We start from the raw sequence: 22460 nt of genomic DNA on the forward strand, positions 1-22460 counted from the left end.
CCTTTTTTTTTTTTTTGAAGAGAGTCTGATCCAACGGCGAAGCTCGCACAATTTTTATGAGGAGGCCAAATATAAAAAATAAAATATATTTTAAAAACTAATATATTAACCTTAATCAATGGGTAAAATAAATTTACAATAATTTTTACTTATATTTAATGAAACGGCAGCGAAGTAAAAAAATTAAACAATAGTTAGTTATTTATAAAAGTTGAGCTTTATGGAGTTGTAAGAACTTAAATTTATCCATAAATGACACTAAACTAAATATATTATCAATATTTGTGCAATATCATCTCCATTTAAACCAACAAAATTGTTTGGAGTAGCCAAATAAAAAATTGATGGGGTAGGTACATATAAACCTATACCAAATATTCATGTTCTGTTCTTCTTTTGGGGTAGCGCCCCTGGTCTGATCCTAAACCTACATGTTTAGTTTTTTTATTCCCTTTTTATATTTCAATGTTTTGCAATATTCTATGAGAAAACGATTCACCGTTTGTTTTAGCTGAATAAAAATTAATTTTTTGAAAAAACTTATTATTTCCTACGAAATCAGACAAATTCTACGATAAAGTGTAATGCAGTTATAATTATGAGTATTATTTTAATAAAAAAAACATAAAGTTAAATTACACTAGCGGTCTTTAAGTTTGAGGTTTATAACAGATTGGTCCTAAGTTATTTTTGTCAAATATAAATTTTTATTTTTAAGTTTGAGGTTTCTAACAGATTAGTTTTAAGTTATTTTGGTCACAAATCAAACATTAAAAAGTTCTCAACAAAAAAAACAAACAAAAATAAAACTCCACCTAAGAAATAGAAGTAAGGCATTGAAGTGGATTAAGCCATCAGTAGTCATCGGTTGTGATTTGTGATAGTGGAAATCAAAAGTTGGGCATATTGTTTTTAACCACAAGAATGCCTTCAGTTTAATTTTAGGGTTAACAGGTCTTTATTCCCTGCAGGAAATTTTACCTTATACCCCAACATATGTACTTTCACCCTTACAAATTACAAAAAATTCCAACTTTACCCTTTTTATATTCTAATTTTTATTCATGGATTTTCACCCTCACTTGAGTTCACCCCTACATTCTAACTATGTATATTCGGAAGACTCGTACTTATGTTTCCGGAAGACTCGTAAAAATTTTTGGAATTTTTATTTTTACAATCGCAAATCTCTTAAAACAAAACAAAAACAAAATTCTGGCAATGGTTTTCTTTTCCCCTTTCATTATCATTAAGGACATTGGAAGAGGTTAAAGGGGAAAAGAACAAAAAACAAAAATACGAGTCTACAAACAACAAATCAAACTGCGTGAAACCATTTATTAGTGAATTGTGATATCCCTTTTCCCTTTCAATTATTTTATTAATTTTTTAATTAATATTTTTTATATTGCATAGTAATTAAAGATAGAAATTTTACGCAGGTTGTGGCAAAGAAAACAAGCTGCGTGAACCCATTTTTCAATTAACATAGTTGTTTAACGGTTGGATAATCCAGTGTATTTCTCAATTCCAGAAACCTGTAAAACAAGCAGAATTTCTCCTTTCTAGTAACAAGTCAAAATTGGAAAATGGAAAAAACGATTTCGGCAACGATTCCATGACGAGAAACCTGTAAGTAACGATTCCGGTAACATCAAAATCAGAAAATGGAAAAAAAGGGTATCCGTATGCAACCGCAACTTATTTGTGAACGAAAGGTGTGTGTGACAAACGAAAGTTATTCAGCAGTTTTTCCTTTATATAATAGGGATAAAATAGGTAGTTTAAGTTAAATGTTAGGGTGAAAGTATAAATGTAAGGGTGTGAGGTAAAATTTCCTTCCCTGCAATATAGATCATTTTCGGTTTTCTCTTGTAATTTGTTTTTTATTTACCCCCTGTAAAAAAAAATGTTTTGATTTACCCCCCTAAAAGAGCAAATACCATATCTTCCAAAAAAAAAAAAACCACATTGAACAAACAAATGATTAACATCTTCATCCATGCCTAAGCCTACCATAAATATAATATAGAAATCTGACACAACTTAATGGAATTAAAATAATCAACTTTAAAAAAAGTATAAAAATCCAACTTTAGTGGAAATGAATTGGAATTATAATGATAAAACCGAGAGCTAGCTCCATCTCGTTGATAGAACTCTCCTCCTAAGAGTGGCCTCCCTTAACAATAGCTCCAAAGAATAGCTTTTTTCTCTAGACTCAAAAAACACATAAAAATATGTCGATCAGGCACATCTCATTGATAGCACCCTCCTGCTACCCACAACCCTTTCCATAGGGGTAGCTCGATCTAACTGAGTAACTCTCCTTAACCGAAGTCACATAACTAGGTACATCTAGGTCGTAATCATTATAATCGTGACTTTTGAAACACCATTCTTAAAATACATATTTGAAATTAGGGTAAACAGTGCTTTTAGCCCCTGTAATATAGGGCACTTTTGGGTTTAGCCCCTGTAAAATTTTTTTTTTAGATTCCACCCTCATAAAATTTTTTTGTTTTGGTTTTGGCCCCTGACCCCTGTGACTCAGCAGAATCTATGCGGTGGCACTGACGTGGCATTTTTTTTTATTTTTCAATTTTTTTTGAATGCCACGTGTGTAAATGAATGTCCACGTGACATTTCTGATTTTTTTAAATAAAAAATATATTTTTTTAAAAAAATATTTTTTTTAAACTTTTTTTAAAAAAAATATTTTTAAAATTTTTTTTTAAAAAAATAAAAAATGAAAAAAATTTTGACTTTTTTTTAAAAAATTGGAAAAACTAATAAAAATGAAAACAAAATCTTGAAAATTTTAAATATAAAAAATAAAATATGGTAAAATTAAAAAAATGAAAAAATTCTGGAAATATTAATAAATTTCGAAAAATTCATATTTCCAAATTTTTTTCAATACCGGAAAAATGAAAGAAATTCATATTTTTTTCGGAAAGTACTTGTCATTCGAAAAATACTAATGAAAAATACACATGTTTATAAATACATCGGAATACACAAAAGTTCTCGGAAAAAATACTAATGAAAATTTCGAAATTTCGAAAAATACACAAAAAACCTAAGCTCGGTTTGTAAATACACATATTTTTTCCCTTATTCTCGGTTTATAAATACACAAAAATTCCCAAAAATTTTTTTGGAAATAAATACACTGAAAAAACCTAAGCTCGACATATATACTAATGAAAATTTTGAAATTTCAAGAAATACTAATGAAGATTTCAAAAATTTCATTTTTTTAAAAAATGATTAATCTTCAAGAAAATTTCGAAATTTTTTTAAATATTTTCCAGAATTTTTTCACAATTTTTATTTTTCATTAAAATTTTAATTAGAATTTTTCCACAATTTTAATTAAAATTTCGAAAATTTTAATTAAGATTTTTCATTAAAATTTCGAAAATTTCATTTTTCTAGAATTTTAATTTTTTTCAGAAAATTTCGAAATTTTATTTTTTCCGAATTTTTCATTATTTTTCATTTTATTAGATTATTTTATTTTTATTAATTTTTCCAGAATTTTTAAATTTTTTTCATTTTTATTAATTTTTCAATTTTCCAGAATTTTTTAATAATTTTTTCAATTTTTTTATTAATTTTTCATTTTTCCAGATTTTTTTTATTAATTTTCAGATTTTTTTTTCAATTTTTTTATTATTTTTAATTTTTCCAGAATTTTTTAATTTTTTTAAAAAAAATTAAAAAATGCCACGTGTACCCCAAAAAAAATATAAAATAAAATTAATTATACAGTCAGCGTGACACGTCATCAAAAAAGGTGACGCAACATGCCACGTCAGCGCCACGTCAAAGATTCTGCTGACTCAAGGGGGTCAGGGGCCAAAACCAAAACAAAATTTTTTTATGAGGGTGGAATCTAAATTTTTTTTTTTACAGGGGCTAAACCCAAAAATGGCCTATATTACAGGAGCTAAAAGCACTGTTTACCCTTGAAATTATATTTCACAACATAACAAAACTTATGTCAAAATATATACTACCAAAACTCAATTGAAAAACTACCACTTGTAAGAAATTCAGAGCGATCTCTCTCCCCTTGACGTAGGTCATTGTTGGGTTGAACTGAGAAACTAAATTTTCGTGGGTTTGATTCTCTACTCTCTACTCTTTATTCTTGCTTTACTTGTGGATTTGCTTTTCTTAATTTCTAGGTTATTTGTTGTCCTCTATATCATAATTATTAAACAAAAATATTATTCTCAAACAATAAATGTTGTGAAAAACCCTACAAAATTGTCGTAAGAGGTATTGAGTTGTGATCGAGGAAATGACAAGAGCTTAATTACACGGTAAAGATGCAAAATCGAAAGAACAAGGACCTGTTGCGGAAGATGTTATTGATGTGAGTTTTTTTTTTTTTTTTGGTACAAAAGAGGGCCAAAGGCCCATTATTGATGTGAGTTTTGAAAGTGAGCAAATAATTTATTTCTAGAATAGAACAAGACAAATACTAATTTTACCTTAAAGTGTGGACAACCTAAAAAAATCTCCCAAAATTGGAAAATGTAATGGCCCTTCGAAGGACATTGAAAATCCCCTATGTCAACTCTTTTGTGTGCAGGTTTTGAAACGAGAGACCCCAAGAATTTAGGATTAATCCACGCTTTGCATCATTGCTCAACCATTGCATAAAGGAAGACAATGAAGCTAACAAATATGACATTGTAGCTCTTGTGGAGAATAAGATGGCTTGCAATCCCTATTTTTGTTTTAGAATTTAGGGAGAAATAAGTTCCAACTAACCCTAATTTTGATAAACAAGATTGGTATCACTTATGAAGAAGTTGTTGACTCATATGCCATAAATATTGTTCCTAAGAGCATCTTTAATGGAAAAATTCATTTTTTGGTACTTAAATGCGTCTAACATACACACATCAATTATTAATAATTTTTTAATATTAATACTTCATAAACACACAAGCTCTTCAACCTAACATATCACACAAAAGTGTTATATAAGATTCACAAACCATATATCAATAAACTCTATATATATATACATTTTTTAATATTAAAGATGTGTGATCCATAAACCTCGCTTGCCTTTTCTCCCTAACAAGTAACCTATTTTAGGTACCAAAACATACGAAGTTAGCCTCTCCTATTATAGGGGATGGTTTAACATTGTTAGACTTATGAAAATGACTAAATTACTACTAGTTAATCAAATTGAAGGAACAACAAATTAAATAATTCGTTCCTTAAAAAAACAAATTAAATAATTTGTTGATACAAATCAGTATATTCAAATTTGTTTTTTTAAAAGAAATCATTATATTTAACTTAATTATTAAAAAAATCATATTAGTGTATGACTTAATTTGATTTTAAAAAACAAATAAATATTTTTTTTTGAGATTATTCTTGAACAATAAAAGCCACTCCCTGAGAAACCTTACAAAATTATCGTCGCAAGAGAGTATCGAGCCGTATTCTGAGAAATGACAAGAGCTTACACAGTAAAGGGGAAAAAGCGAAAGAACAAAGACGTAGCCACAAAGCACAACCACGAACAAGAAGAAGATGAAGAACAACAACAACAAATCGAACCAACACCGAAGAAACCAAATCTTCAAAACGATGAACCAAACGATAAAAGCGGTGAAAAATCCTACAAAATTGTCGCAAGAGGTATTGATTTGTGGTCGAAGAAATGACCCGAACTTACATTGTAAAGGCGCAAAAGCAAAAGAACAGGACCTGTTATGGATGATGTTATTGGTGTGAGTGTTGAAAGTGAAAGTGAAGAATTTATTTCCAAAATAGAACAAGACAAATACTAATTTTACCAAAGTGTGGACAACCCAAAAACATTTTCCCAAAATTGAAAATTGTAGTGGCCCTTCGAAGGACATCGAAAATACCACATGCCAACTCTTTTGTGTGCATTGTGGTTTTGAAGTGATAGAACCCCAAGAATTCAGGATTAATCCACGCTTTGCATTATTGCTCAACCATTCCATAAAGGAAGACAATGAAACTCACAAATCTTACATTAATTTTTGTTTTAGAACTTAGGGAGAAATAAGTTCCAGTTAACCCTAATTTTGATGAATGAGATTGGTATCACGTGGGAAGATGATGTTGACTCATATGCCACAAATACTATTCCTAAGAGCATTCACAATGGAGGAATTCATTTTTAAGTACTTAAATGAATCTCACATGTATACATCAATTATTAATTATTCTCTAAAAAAATATTAATAATTTCTTAATAATACTTCATAAACACATGAGCCCTCCAACTCAACACGTCACACAAAATTGTTATGAGACTCACAAACCATCTATCAATAACTCTATATCATGTCTATGGATTTAGATTGTGTTATTATAGAGATGGATTGTAAAAGGGTAGTGGATGACCTTCATCATTCAAAGTTGGATCGATCCGAGTGTGGTTCAATTATCTCTCAATGTAGGACCCTTTTGTCTTTCAAAAACAACTACAAAGTTGTATTTACTAGGCGACAAGCAAATGGTAGTGCTCATGCTTTATCACAAGCATCTATCAACTTTTACAAGCATTCCTCATTGTTTGAGTAAAAAAAAAAAACTCATTATTATTAAATTTAAATTTTTTAAAATTAAAGATGTGTGACCCATAAGCCTCGCTTCCCTTTATTCCGTAATAAGTTACTTAGAGCATCACTAATGGGGGGTCCTTACTTAATAAGGACAACTCCCTGTTAAGGACCCCTCATTAGAGGAAGAAAAAATGAGTCCCTCTTAAGCAACAAACAGCTATATAAGGACTCTCTCTCACATGTGCAACTAACAAGTCTCACGTTTTAAAAATGTAATAAAATATGTACTACTTGTCCCACTTGCAAAAGAAATAATAAATTATTTTTGTTTAATGATGTAAAGTTAGTTGGACATATTTACGTATTTTTCATTGGAGTCATTATTAGTGTATTGTCATTAGAGTCATGTCCTTAATAAGTACTTTTATTAAAAAATTATAAATAAGTGATGTGTTCACATATGATCCATTTAAGGATTCCCTATTAGTGAACTACCATTGTCATGCTCTAATACTACCAAAACATACGAAGTTAAGGCTCTCCTATATGAGATGATTTAACATCGATAGATTTAAGGTTAAAGTGCAACTTTGGCCCCCTATCTTTCAAAAAGTTGCGATTTTGGCCCCCTAAGTATGAAAACTACAATTTTGGCCCCCTAAGATTTAGCCCCTTTGCATATTTGGTCATTTTGGTCAATTTTGACCAAGTCAACGCATACGTGGCATGCCACGTGTGTAATTAATTAATTAAAAAAATAAAAAAAACGAAAAAAATCAATTTTTAAATTAAATAAATGAAAAAAAAAATTAAAAAAAAATCAGAAACTTAATTTATTCTGATTTTGATAACTTAATTTAATTATAAACAAATAAATAATAAAAAAAAAAAATTATTCTGATTTCTTCAACAATAAAAGCCCTGAAAAACCCTACAAAATTATCGTCGCAAGAGAGTGAGTATCGTCGAGCCGTATTGTGAGAAATGACGAGAGCTTACACAGTAAAGGGGAAAAAGCGAAATAACAAAGACGCAGCCACAAAACACGACCATCAACAAGAAAAAGATGAAGAACAACAATTTCAACCAACACCGAAGAAACCAAATCTTCAGAACGAGGAACAAAGTGCTCCAACAGAAACTACAAAAGTAACCGATGTAACTGAACTTCCTGGTATTCCAATTGCTCCTCCTTTGAATGAAAAGAATAGCGAGAAACAAAGTGTTATATTCATTCTCGAAAAAGCTTCTTTAGAAGTCGCTAAAGTTGGCAAGGTAATTAATTGGTTTTAATCCTGTTTTTATATATTGAATTATTTTAGCTTATTTATTGATATATACACTTGCATAAGCTATTTTTCATAAGCTTAAAAATAAGTTAATCCAAATGGGCCCTTTTATATAAATTGTTTATTCACAAGCGCTTATATGATTATATGATAAGCGCTTATGTTATATAAGCTGCTTATCTGAATATGGTCTATGATATTGAAACACAACATGGAAAGCTTAGAATCAAAGATAAGGAAGAGGAACACACTACACCAGCTTTACTTGTCACGCAAGAAAGCAAATCTCTAGAAGGAGAAAAACAGATGTAACTGTTTTATGAGTTAGTTACAAGTGTAGCTGTTATATGATGTATGTAATACATGATAAGCTAGTTTAGACCTGCAAGCTTATATGTATAAATATCAAACACCTTGTAACTATTCATTCTATTCAATACAATAACAATTTTCACTCTCATTTCTCTCTTTTCTCCTATTTTCTTAGTTTCTCAATATATGACATATCTAAAAGCTGTTAGCTCTCCAGAACAGCTTATACGAAAACAATTAGTGCATATGTGTCTGTTTGTTTTGGTGGTGGATATTTGTGTTTGGACTGATGCTACAATTTGTAGCCTCTGTATTTTCACGTTCCAAGGCTCTTAAAGACACAATGGCGGTAGTCAATCACATACTAAGTTGTTTTCAGCTTATTTCTATAAGATTTTCAGTATAGCTTATTAATACTACTCTTGAATTATACGAAATCGATGTCACTTTATTTTATCTTTTGTTACAAAAATAGCTTATTCTTAAGCGCGTATATGATGAGGGTTTATACTATATAAGCCCTTTCTTTTCATAAGTTCTCCCAGATAAGCCTTGTTTGGATAAACAGCTTACTTTGCAGCTTATATAGCATAAACACTCATCATATAAGCGCTTAAGATTAAGCTATTACAATTTGATTTTTTTTCTTTCTTTTGTATTAGAAACAGGTTATACATATTCTTATATGATAATTGATTTTGTATAAGCACTTGAACTGTTTACCCAATCAAAGCCTTAATTCATATAGTCTATAAAGAATTTTTATGATGTCAACCAATTGTTATCGTTAAATCATCAAAAACATTGGATTTTAATCAAATTACTTCTAAAATCACATAAATGATTGACGTTGGATTTTAATCAAAATTACTTCTAAAATCACATAAATAATTGATTGTGATTTGTTTCCAGGGTAAATTTTTGGCTGATAATGCATCAAAACTATGCACTTATTTAATTATTGTTTTTAACTAGCAAATATCTCAGGCAAGATTGATTTCACAGAAAGTAGAGGTGTATAATATTCTGTTACGTACACACACACAGAGAAAGTAGAGGTGTAATATTCTGTTACGCACAAACTTATATGATAATCGTTTATGAGAGGTGTAAAATTTTGCTATGTACACACTTATATGATAATCGTCTATGCTATAACCACTTTATTAAACGGTTATCCAAACAAGGCCTTCATTCACATAGTCTCTAAAGGTTTTTATAATGTCAGTTAATTATTAGAAACATTTGACTCTACTCATAATTACTTCTAAAGTTACATACATGAATTTTTAATGGGATAAAATTTGACAATGATAATGTATCAAAAGCAAACACTTGTATTAATATTGTTTTTTACTAGCAAAGATGTTGTGATGCTACGGTATTGCGAGTAATAATGATTTTGAACTATGTGTCTACAGACATATCAGCTGTTGAACTCTAATGAGCATGCTAATTTCCTCCGCAAACATAGCAAGGATCCTGGTCATTACAGGCCTGACATTTGTCATCAGGTTGGTTCCAAAATGTTTTTATCAATTGTATTCTCACTACTTTCTGTTACCTAGTTTGATGTTTATGCTGCTAGATACCACTAGGAAAACAGACCCTGCTTGAATCGGGAAAACACTAAAGATAAATCAAATGTTGCTAACGAATCTACTTGGTTTGCCTCACGCTAAATATGATAAATACTGCAAGCTCCATTCGACTGCATTAACCGACAAATACTGTGAATCAAATTATTGTTTGGGTTATTAGCAGAACAAGCATGCTTAATAAGATTCACCATAACCTTTAAATCTGATTCTATTAGGATATACGTAGAACCTCACCTTTAGCTAAGCTAAGCACGGTAATTAAGCGCTCTTCCTCAAAGCTTTAATGTATTGTCTTGTTCCACAGCCTACCATGGCCTGATTGGAAGGGTTCCTCTCTCCCTCAAAGAATGTACAATGTTGGTCTTGAATATTTTTAGTAATTATTGGGCTTAAATATGTTTTAAGTCGTCGAAATACAATTTTTTTGCTTTTGGTCCACCAAATTTTTGACTCGGTTATGAAAACTTGTCAACTTTGATTCTGTAGCTAACTTTATGTTGAGAGATTAATATTATATGAGATATGAGCAGAATTGGGTATACGGCCTGAAAGTGTTATAAGCAGGAGACATCTCTCATATTACAAGACAGTTTTGTAGGGTTGATTTAGCATTGATTGAAATTTTAAGACACCGTCAGTCTAATTATAACTCTAATTGTGTCTTTCTATTGTTCTCAACTCAGCACTGTGTATACTATTGCTGGCATCTCCCTCAAAGGGCTTTTGAGGAAAACTGATACATTTCTAAAAATTAAGGACAAAAACGAGACGAAGTCTTGGGGGGATCAAAAGCAAATATTATCATATTTTGAGGAATAAAAAACATTTAAGCATAACAATTTTAAATCTCATTCTATATAAAATGTTGTTTTCAGGCACTTCTATCTATTCTAGACAGCCAACTAAATACAGCTGGGAGGTTGAAAATGGTATACATAAGGACTGAAAAAGGTGTTCTTATAGAGGTTAAGCCCTATGTTCGTATTCCAAGAACATTCAAACGGTTCGCTGGTCTCATGTGTAAGTTTTAGCTATTTGACTGTGTTAACACTTAGGACTACTATCTTGTGTGTGTCTGCATAATTTAATTTTTTTTTTTCGTGTGGAAAATGAATAATCTCTCATTTGTTGCTTTTATACATTGCTGTTTTGCAGTGGAACTGCTTCAGAAATTGAGTATAACTGCTGCTGGAAAACGTGAGAAACTTCTCCGCACGATCAAAAACCCCGTAACCCAGTATTTGCCCGTCAACTCTCGAAAAGTAGGTTAGTTATTGTTGTTGTCCAATGGTTTAAAAAATGACTCCATTCAGTGTTGTCAATTGTTGATCGCAGAAAATAACAGTTGGTCATATTCTATTACGCTACAATGCTATAGTATTAAAGCGCTATAGCCACTATTTAACAACACCTTGTACTTAACACTGATATCATGAAGATCACATGTTTATTTCATTTGTTTCTTCCTTTTTGTACACTGTTGTGTTTCTCTTCTCTTAAAAAAATTTAAGTAATTGTTTCCTTTGAATGTTAGGTTTATCTTATAGTTCAGAGAAGCTGGTAGACATGACCAAGTATTTGTCAACAATTCCAAGCAATCAGGACCTTGTCTTTGTGGTACTCCCTAGCTCAATTTTCAAATTCCTTTGCCTATTTATCTCAGTTGATGATTAACTTTTGAATGATCTAATTTAAGGTAGGAGCAATGGCACATGGGAAGGTTGAGACAGATTACACAGATGATTATATAGCTGGTATGTCATCCTTGCATTCACTTTTCCTTAAATTTGGTCCGAAGACTAAAAGCCTGTTTGGATTGGCTAATTTGAGTTCTTCTATTGTCATAAGCATTTGTGAGACTGTTTGGAAGAACATATGAAAACAGCTTCTGACATCCCATAAGCTGTTTTCAGCTTATTTCCACAAGCTCTCCAAGATAGCTTATGAAAACAAATTATAACTTGTATGAATACAATTTGACTTTATTTTGTCTTTTACTATAGAAATAACTTATACAGAAACACTTACATGAGAAGCGCTTGATTAAGTTGTTTATCTAAATATGATCTTAATATATTTGTGCACAATGGAGAAAAGGTACTTTAAGTTCCTTACTTCGTTGTGTTTTCTGATTGCAGTTTCTGGTTACCCTTTAAGTGCTGCTTACTGTATTACAAGGATTACTAATGCTATTGAGGGAAAGTGGAACATATAGTGATTTAGCTTCTTCTATTTATGCTGGAGGGACAGTATATTCGTTTGAGTTGCACATTCAACTTATGAAATATCATATTCTTTTTTTTTTTTGAACTTCCTAGTCTAAATTATCTTTATGTTGGTCTACATCATAGGATTTTGTTTGTAACTTTCTAAATTATCTCTATGTTCTTCTACATCAAAGGAACTCTTGTTCTCTAATTGGTATCAAAGCATTTTATGACAAGAATTGTAGATTTCAAGGAGGCATGTTGTCAAAGAGAAATGTGTTATTCAATTTCTTTTGATATTTTATTATTGGTGCTATTGCGAAGGTAATGGATCTTTGTGAGAGGGATTTTTTGAGAGTAGTCTTTGTGAGAGGGATGAAGAGTAAGATTGAGAGAAAAAATATAGGGTTTGTAAAATAAGGGATATATCGGTATTACGATAAAACTAGTACTTTTACCCGTGCTACCGCCCGGGACATTAACAATGGAGAAGCTGATATATTGCAATATGATCTATTACATCGAAAACAAAATGATTCAATATTTTATGTCCTTAGATCACACACCCGTGCGTTGTACGGGCGAGATATATGTAAAATATATTACTGTCATAATTGATATAGATAAAATTATCATTAAGAATCCAATTCAAAGACAATGTATAGTAAATAACACATAAAAACACTATTAAGATAACTAACATGATCCATAATTGGATAGAAGTTCAGATTGTGAAATCTCACTCTACATTTGTATCTAATTGAGTATGAAGAGTTGGTAGGTTTGGATAGAAGCTAGCGTTAAGCCTTTTTGTTTTATAAAAAAATTGACTTTTTATCATCAAGTTGGTAGATCCAACTTTTAGAGTTATCTTGGTAGAGTGGATGTTGGATTCAAGAATATCAAATCCCAAAAATCATACACTTTAGAGATTTCTTATGAAGCTTTCTGTTTACCTCATCCTTGCAACTATATCAGTTTGTTTGATTGTAAAAAAATAATCAAGTTTGCATTCAAACGTGGCTATTTAATGAAAAATTAACATTACTAATGAAAGAAGCATGGAGACAACATAATTGTGCCAACACTACCAATTACAATACTCATTACAACTTTTCACAAATTGCCATACTACAAACCTTTGTCATAGTAAATATCAACATAAGTCCCCTAAGCTGTTTTAACGATCATTAAATCTCTACCACTTCCATCAACATATGCCATAAAGTGTACTTTATTGTCTGTTGAAGTGTTTAGCGCTTCCAATTCCTTTATGCATATTCATGGTTGAGATACCTATAATTTTGAAGGCATGTTGGCGCCACACCAGTCCGGAACGGATATAAATACACGCCACATCTACCAAATCATGTGCAACAAAAGAATAGCTCTATCAACGATTCGATATACAAAATCAATCTAAATTAGCTACACAGTAATGCTCCTTGAAAAATCGTAAAACCAAGCAAAGAAAGAACTTTCAAACAGTGGTTGATACCTTACAAATTGATCAAAATGGCCAAAATAGACCCAAAATCCCAATATTTACTTTTTACTTACAACTCAAAACAAACTGATATAGTTGCAACTTGCAATCAACATACATTTATAGCGCACTGCAGAATATGTGATCCTTGATTTTACAAAGACTTTAATTGTTAGATTGATAAATTGTCTTCTTGCTGTTCAATTTCACATTTCTACAACATTTAAAATAACTACCAACAGGGGCACATTTATTTCAATTAAGCATAGAAAAATTGCAGACTTTTAAAAACATAACACAATGATCTATATAATATATGTAAATTATTGATAAAGCACTATGAATGAGTTAAATTTAATCTCTTATAAACGGCGAATGGCTATGAATACGTTAACAATGCGCTTAGCAATAGTAAACATACACAATCACTATTGGAGCATATAATAATGTATCAACAATGTCATAAAACATATAATCAAAAGACATATTGATGGAAAGGTCCCGTAACGATATTAGTCATAAACAGTCTCAAATAAGTTGCATACTTAATGAATAGAAATTATTTTGTTATCGGCGGGACAACCCTTTTAGTGGCTGATATGAACCTGATCACACATCCATAGGATTTAGCAATGTTTCATTTATAGACTATAAAGCTTAAATATGATATCTTTCACATATCCCTCATCTACACCAGCACATAACTTATTGTTATTACACCTGGTTCGCATTCATTATGAATGTAATTCTTACTCCAATATCTTGTCTGAATTAATAGGCTTATAATCAAAGCCTCAAAACACTAATTCTCAAACACAAATGACTTTGCATATAGGTAAAACCGAAATCAGCAAAAGTATTAATATCAGAAAAAAATTTGATTCATTCAGACAAATTATTTGACAGCAACATGAAAGGATAGTAAATGAGACACTTGGGTCTTAGGTTCAAAAAAGAGTACACCGAAAACATCAATAGTTTCAAGAAAATAAACTAAACATCATGATCCAGAGCAGAGACAAAATCTGGTATCAGATGAAACAGAAATATAAAACATGGTCTTTTATCATCTTATGTGGTTTGTTAAAAGATCTTTCTCCAAGGTTATTACATAAGAAACAATTAAACAAAAGTCACCATGTTGTTCACAATTCAATTTCTACTATCTACCTTAGAACACAAAGAGGACTGTTGAAAACACAAATTATAGATTATTATTAACATTGACACAAAATCAAACTTTCAACCCCCAAAATATATAAATCAAGATCGGTAGGCATATAAAATCAAACTCAAAATAAAAAAATTTCATAAGCTTTCAAAATATCATGATTATCCCCTCAAAATCCCTAAAAACAAATAGAAAAATGAAATTCAAGAGATACCGTTTAGCTTGCAATCACAACGATACACCGTCAACAATGAATCCAGTCTTCCTAATATAGTTATCTGGATGCACCTGTATTGAATTCATTCAACCATGTTCTTCCTTTTTACTGAACACAGAGGGTCGTGACTCTAGGGTCCTTTCCTTGATACAAATTTCATCGGCAAGTAGTCTCTACATGTACACTTTTAGGGTAAAACCCTTGAAAACCAAATTGCAAAATCATATTCTAAAACTAAAAAAGAAACCAAGGTTTCAATTGCTTGAAATAAAAATCCATGTATGAATAGGATAAAAAAAACAACAATAATCGAAGATGGAATTTAATCTTGCAAAGAAACAAAGGAAGAGAAACGGCATCGTGGGGAAAAAGAAAAGTCAAACCCAAAATACTGAAAAAGTTGATTGAGCTTAGAAGCAACAATAAAATCAAATTAGAGTCTGACCAAAAATATATTCCAACTACAACAATAGTTAAAAAACAAAACTAAAACGAAAATAAACAGAGAATTCAATCAATTTCACAGGCAAATATGATGTTCAAAGTAGGGATGGTGAACAGGATTACAGTTTTAAAAAATAAATAAATTCTTGAGCACAAACTGAGCAAAGTAAGGAGGAAGAAGACTAACCCACTAAACGATGCAATATCCTGTATAATCAATAATTTCACAAATAGAAATGGGTCATCAACAGTTTCTGAGTTCCTGTCTACTCACACCATGACCTTCATACCACCGTTGGAATTATCTGAGAATCTCGCCACTCCACCGCCGACCTCGTCAAAGCAGGCTAGAAGGAATAATCGGAGAGGAGAGAAGAGAACTTTAGAAATGAAGGAGAAAGAGGTGGGCATCGATAAGTGTGGAGTCAATTTGGGAATTGGAGGAGAGGATAATAATGAGTCAAAACCATAGGAAATATACATCAAATTTGAAAGTTTGACTCAGATTAGATCAAAGGATGAGATGCATCCTTAGCCAAATGATGAGATCCAACGGTCTTCCTTGTTTTGGAGGCAAAACCATTTAGGTTTAGGGTTTGCAAAGTTATTAGCATTGTTAACAAAAATTAGATATAAATATGATATTGAAAAAATTGGATGCAACCGAGTGTTTTAAGGGTATAAAAAGTCATCTTGTTGGGGTATTTAACATTAGTAGATTCTGTAAAAAAAAAAAAAGTGAGCTCCTTCATTTTCTTATCTTACCCTTTAATTAGTGGTTTTTTGTTAGCTATTTTACAAATTTCAAATTTTAGTTAGAAGGCTATGAATTGAAGCCTTCCAAAAGGATGCAATCCCAAAAGAACCAATATATGATGGCTTTGCTCATTCCCAAGTGAACAAACCAAAATACCCCTACGCATGTTAACTCACGCTGAGATTTACACCAGCGTAGTAATTCATGCAAGGGCATTTTGGTCTTTTCACTTGGAAATGAGCAAAAACGTTTGGGTAAAGAGCAGAATTCCCAATATATTATCAATCATATATCTAGTATTAAATAAGACTTTCTTAAATAGGTTGTGTTAAATAATACTTGGAGTGGAAAAGAGGGGAGGATATTGGGAGTGTTAAGGGTAGGAGTTTGATCTGGAAGATTTGTTGATTCTTTGACTTTCTTAGGCTGTGAGCTTGACAGTTTCCTCTTCATGGAAAATTCCTCATTAAAGATTAAATAATTTTTACTCTGCACATTATTACATTCAAGGATCGAATTCAAGTTCTTCTAAACGATTCTTGTTTCGATGAAATACATTAACTATTTGAGTATTTCACCTAGAAGTTCTTCTTTCTTTTAAATAATATTGGCCAAACTTACATTCGTTTTAATCTAGTATTTCACCTAGAATAAAATATGTCGCAGTTGATTATCATTTTGTGAGTCAAATGGTTCAACTTAATTTTTTTTAGAGTCTCATATATATACAAAGTAGGGTAGAGCAACGGGCGGGTTCGGGCGGGTTCGGCCTGAACTTGCCATGCCAGATGAAACCGACCATGCTGTTTTAAGACCCAATTCCGACCATATCTGAGCTGGGTTTGGGCGGGTCTCGGGTAGTACGAAAGGACGGGTCTTCGGGTGGGTTGGTTCGGTTAGGTGAAGAGAAATAATTTTTTTTTTAAAAGACTAACTTCAGAGATTTCATCCAACTTCTTTGAACAAGAAAAAAAAAACAGTAAATAAAAAGATGAAAAGAGAGGAGAGTTTGAGGGATGAGCTAAAACACATGGTAGAGATGAATGACTCCGGATTTGATGGTAGCAACTCAAGAGGAGTTCTGGCTGGTACAGAAAAGTAGAGAGCTTGTAGTGATGTAGTCTATGTATAACTTGAGATTATTTGAAGAAGAAAGCTCTGCAAATAAAGCTAGAACTTGCTTTTCTATAAGCTTATAAATATAAAAGAAAAGAAAATAAATAGTAATTACAAATACTAATTTAATATGAATTATTCTTGGAAATTTGTAAAAGAAACGAGACGTGTCTACTAAATAAAAGCTGCCAGTGGGTGTTGTATGCTATGCGTGCCTTTGAATACATGGGAAGTGTGTTTTGTGGGTCTCAATGCATGACTTGAGCTCTTGTAGCTCTAGGTGTAAGTAACTAGGCTCTCTTTATTAAAAGTAGTGGTTGAAAAGGCTACTACAAAACACAATTGTAATAGTCATGTTTACGGTCGGGAATGAGTATCACGGTTTTGGATTTAGAAAACCCGTAACCGACCGTATGAACTCACATGAAGTCAATTTTTCTTCTATTTTTACCCGAAGCCCGCTTTAACCCGACCCGTATGACCCGTGGTTTACTCGGATACTTCGGTTTTCGGGCGGGTCCGGATTATATGCTCAGTCCTAATACAAAGGATCAACTTGTAGACACTCTAAAAAACCTCAACATCGTATCACCGGAATTTCAATTCTCAGAGACAAAATTAGTGTCATCGATGGCTATCCAATTTTGAAGGGGCATGATAGATAAATATAATTAGTCAATATATTTAAGGTGAAACTTAGCATACAAGCAAGAAAAAAACAACGTGGCTATATACAAGTATATAAACAAAGTGAAGAAATCAACGTAAGCCACATCAACACATTTCTTCCCCTTTGACAACAAAAGAGATAAATGACATTCGAAACACTAACAAAAGATTGGAACACACAAGTACACTATCACAATTGAATACAAGTAAGCATGCAAGGTGAACACAATGGGAATGATAAGGCAAAGCATGAAAACACTAATAAATATGCATGGCGTAGCAAGGAATATTGTTGGGTCACTGGTCGAGAGAGGAATGGAATTCTTACCAACCGAAAGACTTGAAACAAGCGCTAAAACAACCATGGTTAGAGAAAACAATATCGGCAAGTTGACACTTGGTGCCAACGTACTAAAAAATTACATTCCTACATGATCCCTAAGAAAATGATGTCTTAACTTAATATGTTTGCATGAGTGTAAGACTGGATATTTCTTGAGATTGATAACACTAGTGTTATCAAAGTCAAGTAGTTGTTGTTTGAACCATAAAATTTGTGAGCAACAACTACCGGCTGTCACATATTTAGCCTCAGCGGTGGAAAGAGAAACACCATGTTAATTTTTACTGCGCGCCACAAGAGTAAACAGTTACCAAACAAGTGACATGTACCACTAATGCTCTTTCTGTCTGATTTGCAACCGAAAAAAATAAGAATCTGAAAACCCAACTAAACAACAAGCCAAAAATAGAAGTTCCACTTAAATATCTTAATTTTTTTTCTTGCAATTTTTAAGTGAGATTCCTTGGGGAAGCATGGTATCTAGCACACATACAAATGCTAAATAAAATGTCAGGCCTACTTGCAGTTAAATAAAGTAAGGAACCAATCATACCACGATACCTTTTACCATCAACGTCGATGCCAAGTTCTTCCTTGTCAATTGATAGAGTTGAAGCCATTGGAGTAGAGATTGACTTGTAATCTTGCATGTCAAACATTTTGAGCAGTTCTAAGGCATACTTTCTTTGATAATGAAGGTTCTTTTCCTTGGTTTGTTTTATTTGTAGTCCAAGAAAGAAGGTAAGCTCACCCATAAGTGACATTTCAAATTCTCCATACATAATCTTTGAGAATTCTCTACACAAATTTTCATTAGTAGACCCAAAAATAATGTCATCAACATGAATTTTTACTAGAAAAATATTATATAATATTATATAATATTAGAATATTAGAATAATATTGTATAAATTTGAATCATGATCAAATATTTAAATTTATAATATTTCTAATATTATTCTAATTTAAATATTTCTAATATTATTCTAATATTCTCTACACGAACAAAATTTTCTTGAGCTTATGAAAAATAGCTTATGCATGTAAATAGACTTTTATATTAATTCATAAGTTCTCACTAACGAAATTTTTTTCTTCATGAGTTGTTTTTTCATAAACTACCTTAACAAGCTTATGAATAAATAAATAAAAGTTTATTTATTTGCATAAGCTCAAAATAAGCTCAATCTAAACGGGCCCTATATATAAAGATAATAGTCCCTTTCGACTTTTTTGAGCTGATTTTTTCTGCTTCTAAAATTATCCTCAGTCAATGCAAATAGCAAATATAACAAATAGATAAGAGTAAATTCAAATATTAAAACAAAATATAACAAATTGTATATGTTCGATTTTTTTTCTTATCATTTAAAAAAGATAATGGATGGGAATGAATTCAAATATTAAAGATAATGGATGAGAGTGAATTCAAATATTAAAAAAGATACTGGATGAGAGTGAATTCAAATATTAGAAACAATGTAACAAACAATATTTTTTTGTTACCACACAAAATAAATCGTGTAACAAAGACGATATGAGTATATGTCCAGTTTTTTTCCTTTATCCTTAAAAAAGTGTCACAAACTAGATAAAATATATTTCACTATAAATATAATCAATAAAAAAATTATCGTAATTTTTTTTATGTTATATTATAAACAAACCAAAATATGCAGAGTTGATGAATAATTTCGTTATATGCTTTGAAAATAATTTCTAGATAAATCGATATACAAATAATTTTCATTAATATTTAAAAATTGTAATGAAAATTATACAAACAAACATAATAAAATATACACAAACGTTAGCGCGGTAAAAAGAGCGGACAAACGGACACGGTAGTGCCTATCTTTCTGCTAGTACTTATAATTTCAATCAAATATTCATTTTTGAAGAGGAAAAACAATATTTTATAAAAATCATTGTTCATAATTTATATGGACACTTCATGCCCGTCTAAACGCTAGTATACATAGAATACATGATTTTGGGATGACTTTTTCATTTCAAATTATACCCTTAAACAAATTTGGTTATAAGAATTCTATAATGTTGGTGTCATTCAAAAATATAAAAATGTATATTATATATAATTTATTAATTTTTTTGAAAGGATATATTTGTTATATTGTTGGTGTCATTAAAAAGATAGCTATAGTTTGTTACAATATAAACTAGTTTAGAGACCCGGCGTTGCCCGGGTTAGATATTAAATAAGTTTTATAACTTTGTGTACATGAATACACGTGTAGTATATTAGATTGAATTTATTTAAATTTAAAATTATAATAATATCATAAAAAAAATATAAATGATGAGATGAATGTCCAATGCAAGAATTAAAAGTGTAACAAAATCAGTAATGAATTAATCCAAGTGGTAAGAGTTTTGAGTCCCTTTAAACATGTGGTCATGGGTTTGTTTCGTGGCCCATGCGTATGAGAGAGAAAAATCGATTGAAAGGGAAGAAAGTGGTTGAAATAATAAAATTGGTGTTTGGCAAACCTGAAGAAGGAAAAAGTTAGATGAAAAGAAGGTTTGGGGGTTTTTGCTTGTGTTCAAATTATGTAAATATGTGATTAACGAAAATTTATTTATTTATAGTTAACATTTGCATTAGAATATGCTGCTAAAAGATAACATAATAACTAATCGAACCTTTTTTTATAAAAAAAAAACTAATGGAACCTTTTTTTTCCTCAAACATAAAAACTAATTGAATGATATAGTGCTAAAAGATTAGTAATAACTAATTGAAGCTTCTTTTCCTAAAAACAAATAAACAAATTGGAGTCTTTTAATCATAAAATAAGATCGTATATGTAAACTTTGTTGAAAGTATTATGTGTAGTTTATTGAAATATTTCTGCTACATAAAATATTAGAAATTAATTTTTTTTTGAGGGAAAAATAATAGAAATTAAATAAAAATTGAAAGAAAATATTGAGTGGATATGATCAAAATGTTGTTGAGATATTTATGATAAATAAAATAGGGTTAATTAAGTTTTTAGTCCCTATAAATATTCACAGTTTTGTTTTTAGTCCCTATAAAATAAAATCACACGTTTTAGTCCCTGTGACATTTTCCTTAAGCACTTTAGGGACCAAAAATGTTGATGGAAAATTTTTATATGGACTAAAAATGCTAATGGAAAAATTTTATAGGGACAAAAAATGTTGATGGAAAATTTTATAAGAACTAAAAAGTGTGATTTTATTTTATTGGGACTAAAAACAAAATTCTGAATATTTACAGGGACTATTTACTTAATTAACCCAATAAAATATTGGTTTTTAAAAATAGAAAAAATAATAATATTATTGAGAATGAATATGGAAGTGACACATGACATAAAAAACCTTACTTTATATATATATACTATTGATTGATTGATTGATTGATTGATGTGTAAACCTTACTTTATATATATATACTATTGATTGATTGATTGATTGATTGATGTGTAGTTTGTTGAGATATTTCTCCTACATAAAATATTAGAAATTCAGTAAAAATTTAAAGAAAATACTGAGTGCATAAAATCAAAAGTTTGTTGAAATATTTCTGCTACATAAAATATTAGAAATTCAATAAAAATAAAATAAAAAATATTGAGTGCATAAGATCAAAAGTTTGTTGAGATATTTATGTTAAATAAAATATTGGTTTTTAAAAATAGAAAAAATAATAACAATATTGAGAATGAATGTGGTAGTGACACGTGTCATAAAAAACTTACTTTATATATATACTATTGATTGATTGATTGATGTGTAGTTTGTTGAGATATTTCTGCTACATAACATATTAGAAATTCAATAAAAATAAAAATAAAAATATTGAGTGTATAAGATCAAAAGTTTGTTGAGATATTTATGTTAAATAAAAATATTGGTTTTTAAAAATAGACAAAATAATAAAAATATTGAGAATGAATGTGGAAGTGACACGTGACATAAAAAACCTTACTTTATATCTATATATATATATATATATATATATATATATATATATATATATATACACACACACACACACACACACTATTGAAGTGCAAAATATTTGTACCTATAAGTTTAATCAAACTCAATATAATTTTAATCAAAATCAAAATTTTATAAAAAATACTGTTCATGTTTTAAACGCATTAACACAATGTCCTCGTGAGCCTAGCTAAGTTGATAAGGACAATGTATACTATATGCAAGGTCCAGAGTTCAAACCCCGGCCACCACTAAAAAAATGCATTAGCACAATAAA

The 22460-nt window shown here is 30.4% G+C and overlaps 1 protein-coding gene and 1 long non-coding RNA gene across 3 annotated transcripts; one reads left to right on the forward strand and one right to left on the reverse strand.

The window, feature by feature from the left end:
• The first annotated feature begins 7519 nt into the window (after nt 1-7519).
• LOC146927586 (uncharacterized) lies at nt 7520-12294 on the forward strand. 2 transcript variants are annotated; one of them, XM_085700847.1, is made up of 7 exons: nt 7520-7853; nt 9601-9693; nt 10656-10800; nt 10936-11046; nt 11315-11397; nt 11477-11534; nt 11878-12294. In XM_085700847.1, the coding sequence occupies exons 1-7, from the start codon at nt 7563-7565 to the stop codon at nt 11910-11912; spliced, it is 816 nt and encodes a 271-aa protein (XP_085556973.1). In that variant the 5' UTR covers nt 7520-7562; the 3' UTR covers nt 11913-12294. The 2 variants fall into 2 exon arrangements, with proteins under 2 accessions (XP_085556973.1, XP_085556972.1); XM_085700846.1 differs by having other exon boundaries at nt 11919-12294.
• Nucleotides 12295-13007: 713 nt separating this feature from the next.
• LOC146927587 (uncharacterized) lies at nt 13008-15702 on the reverse strand. The gene is made up of 2 exons (XR_015005751.1): nt 15493-15702; nt 13008-13346 (listed from the first exon to the last, which is right to left on the reverse strand). It is a non-coding gene; the product is annotated as an uncharacterized LOC146927587 (long non-coding RNA).
• Between the last annotated feature and the right edge of the window lie 6758 nt (nt 15703-22460).

This window comes from Medicago sativa, chromosome 4 (genome assembly GCF_051527215.1).
Source record: "Medicago sativa cultivar Bolivia chromosome 4, Bolivia_mono, whole genome shotgun sequence".
In the NCBI taxonomy this organism is placed as follows: Eukaryota; Viridiplantae; Streptophyta; class Magnoliopsida; order Fabales; family Fabaceae; genus Medicago; species Medicago sativa.

Bases quoted from the DNA above. Each gene is read 5' to 3' on its own strand.
- LOC146927586 (XM_085700846.1), top strand. From the start codon at position 7,563: ATGACGAGAGCTTACACAGTAAAGGGGAAAAAGCGAAATAACAAAGAC. The intron at 9,694-10,655 runs GTTGGTTCCAAA...TGTTGTTTTCAG, and splicing joins GGCCTGACATTTGTCATCAG to GCACTTCTATCTATTCTAGA. The intron at 11,398-11,476 runs GTACTCCCTAGC...ATCTAATTTAAG, and splicing joins ATCAGGACCTTGTCTTTGTG to GTAGGAGCAATGGCACATGG.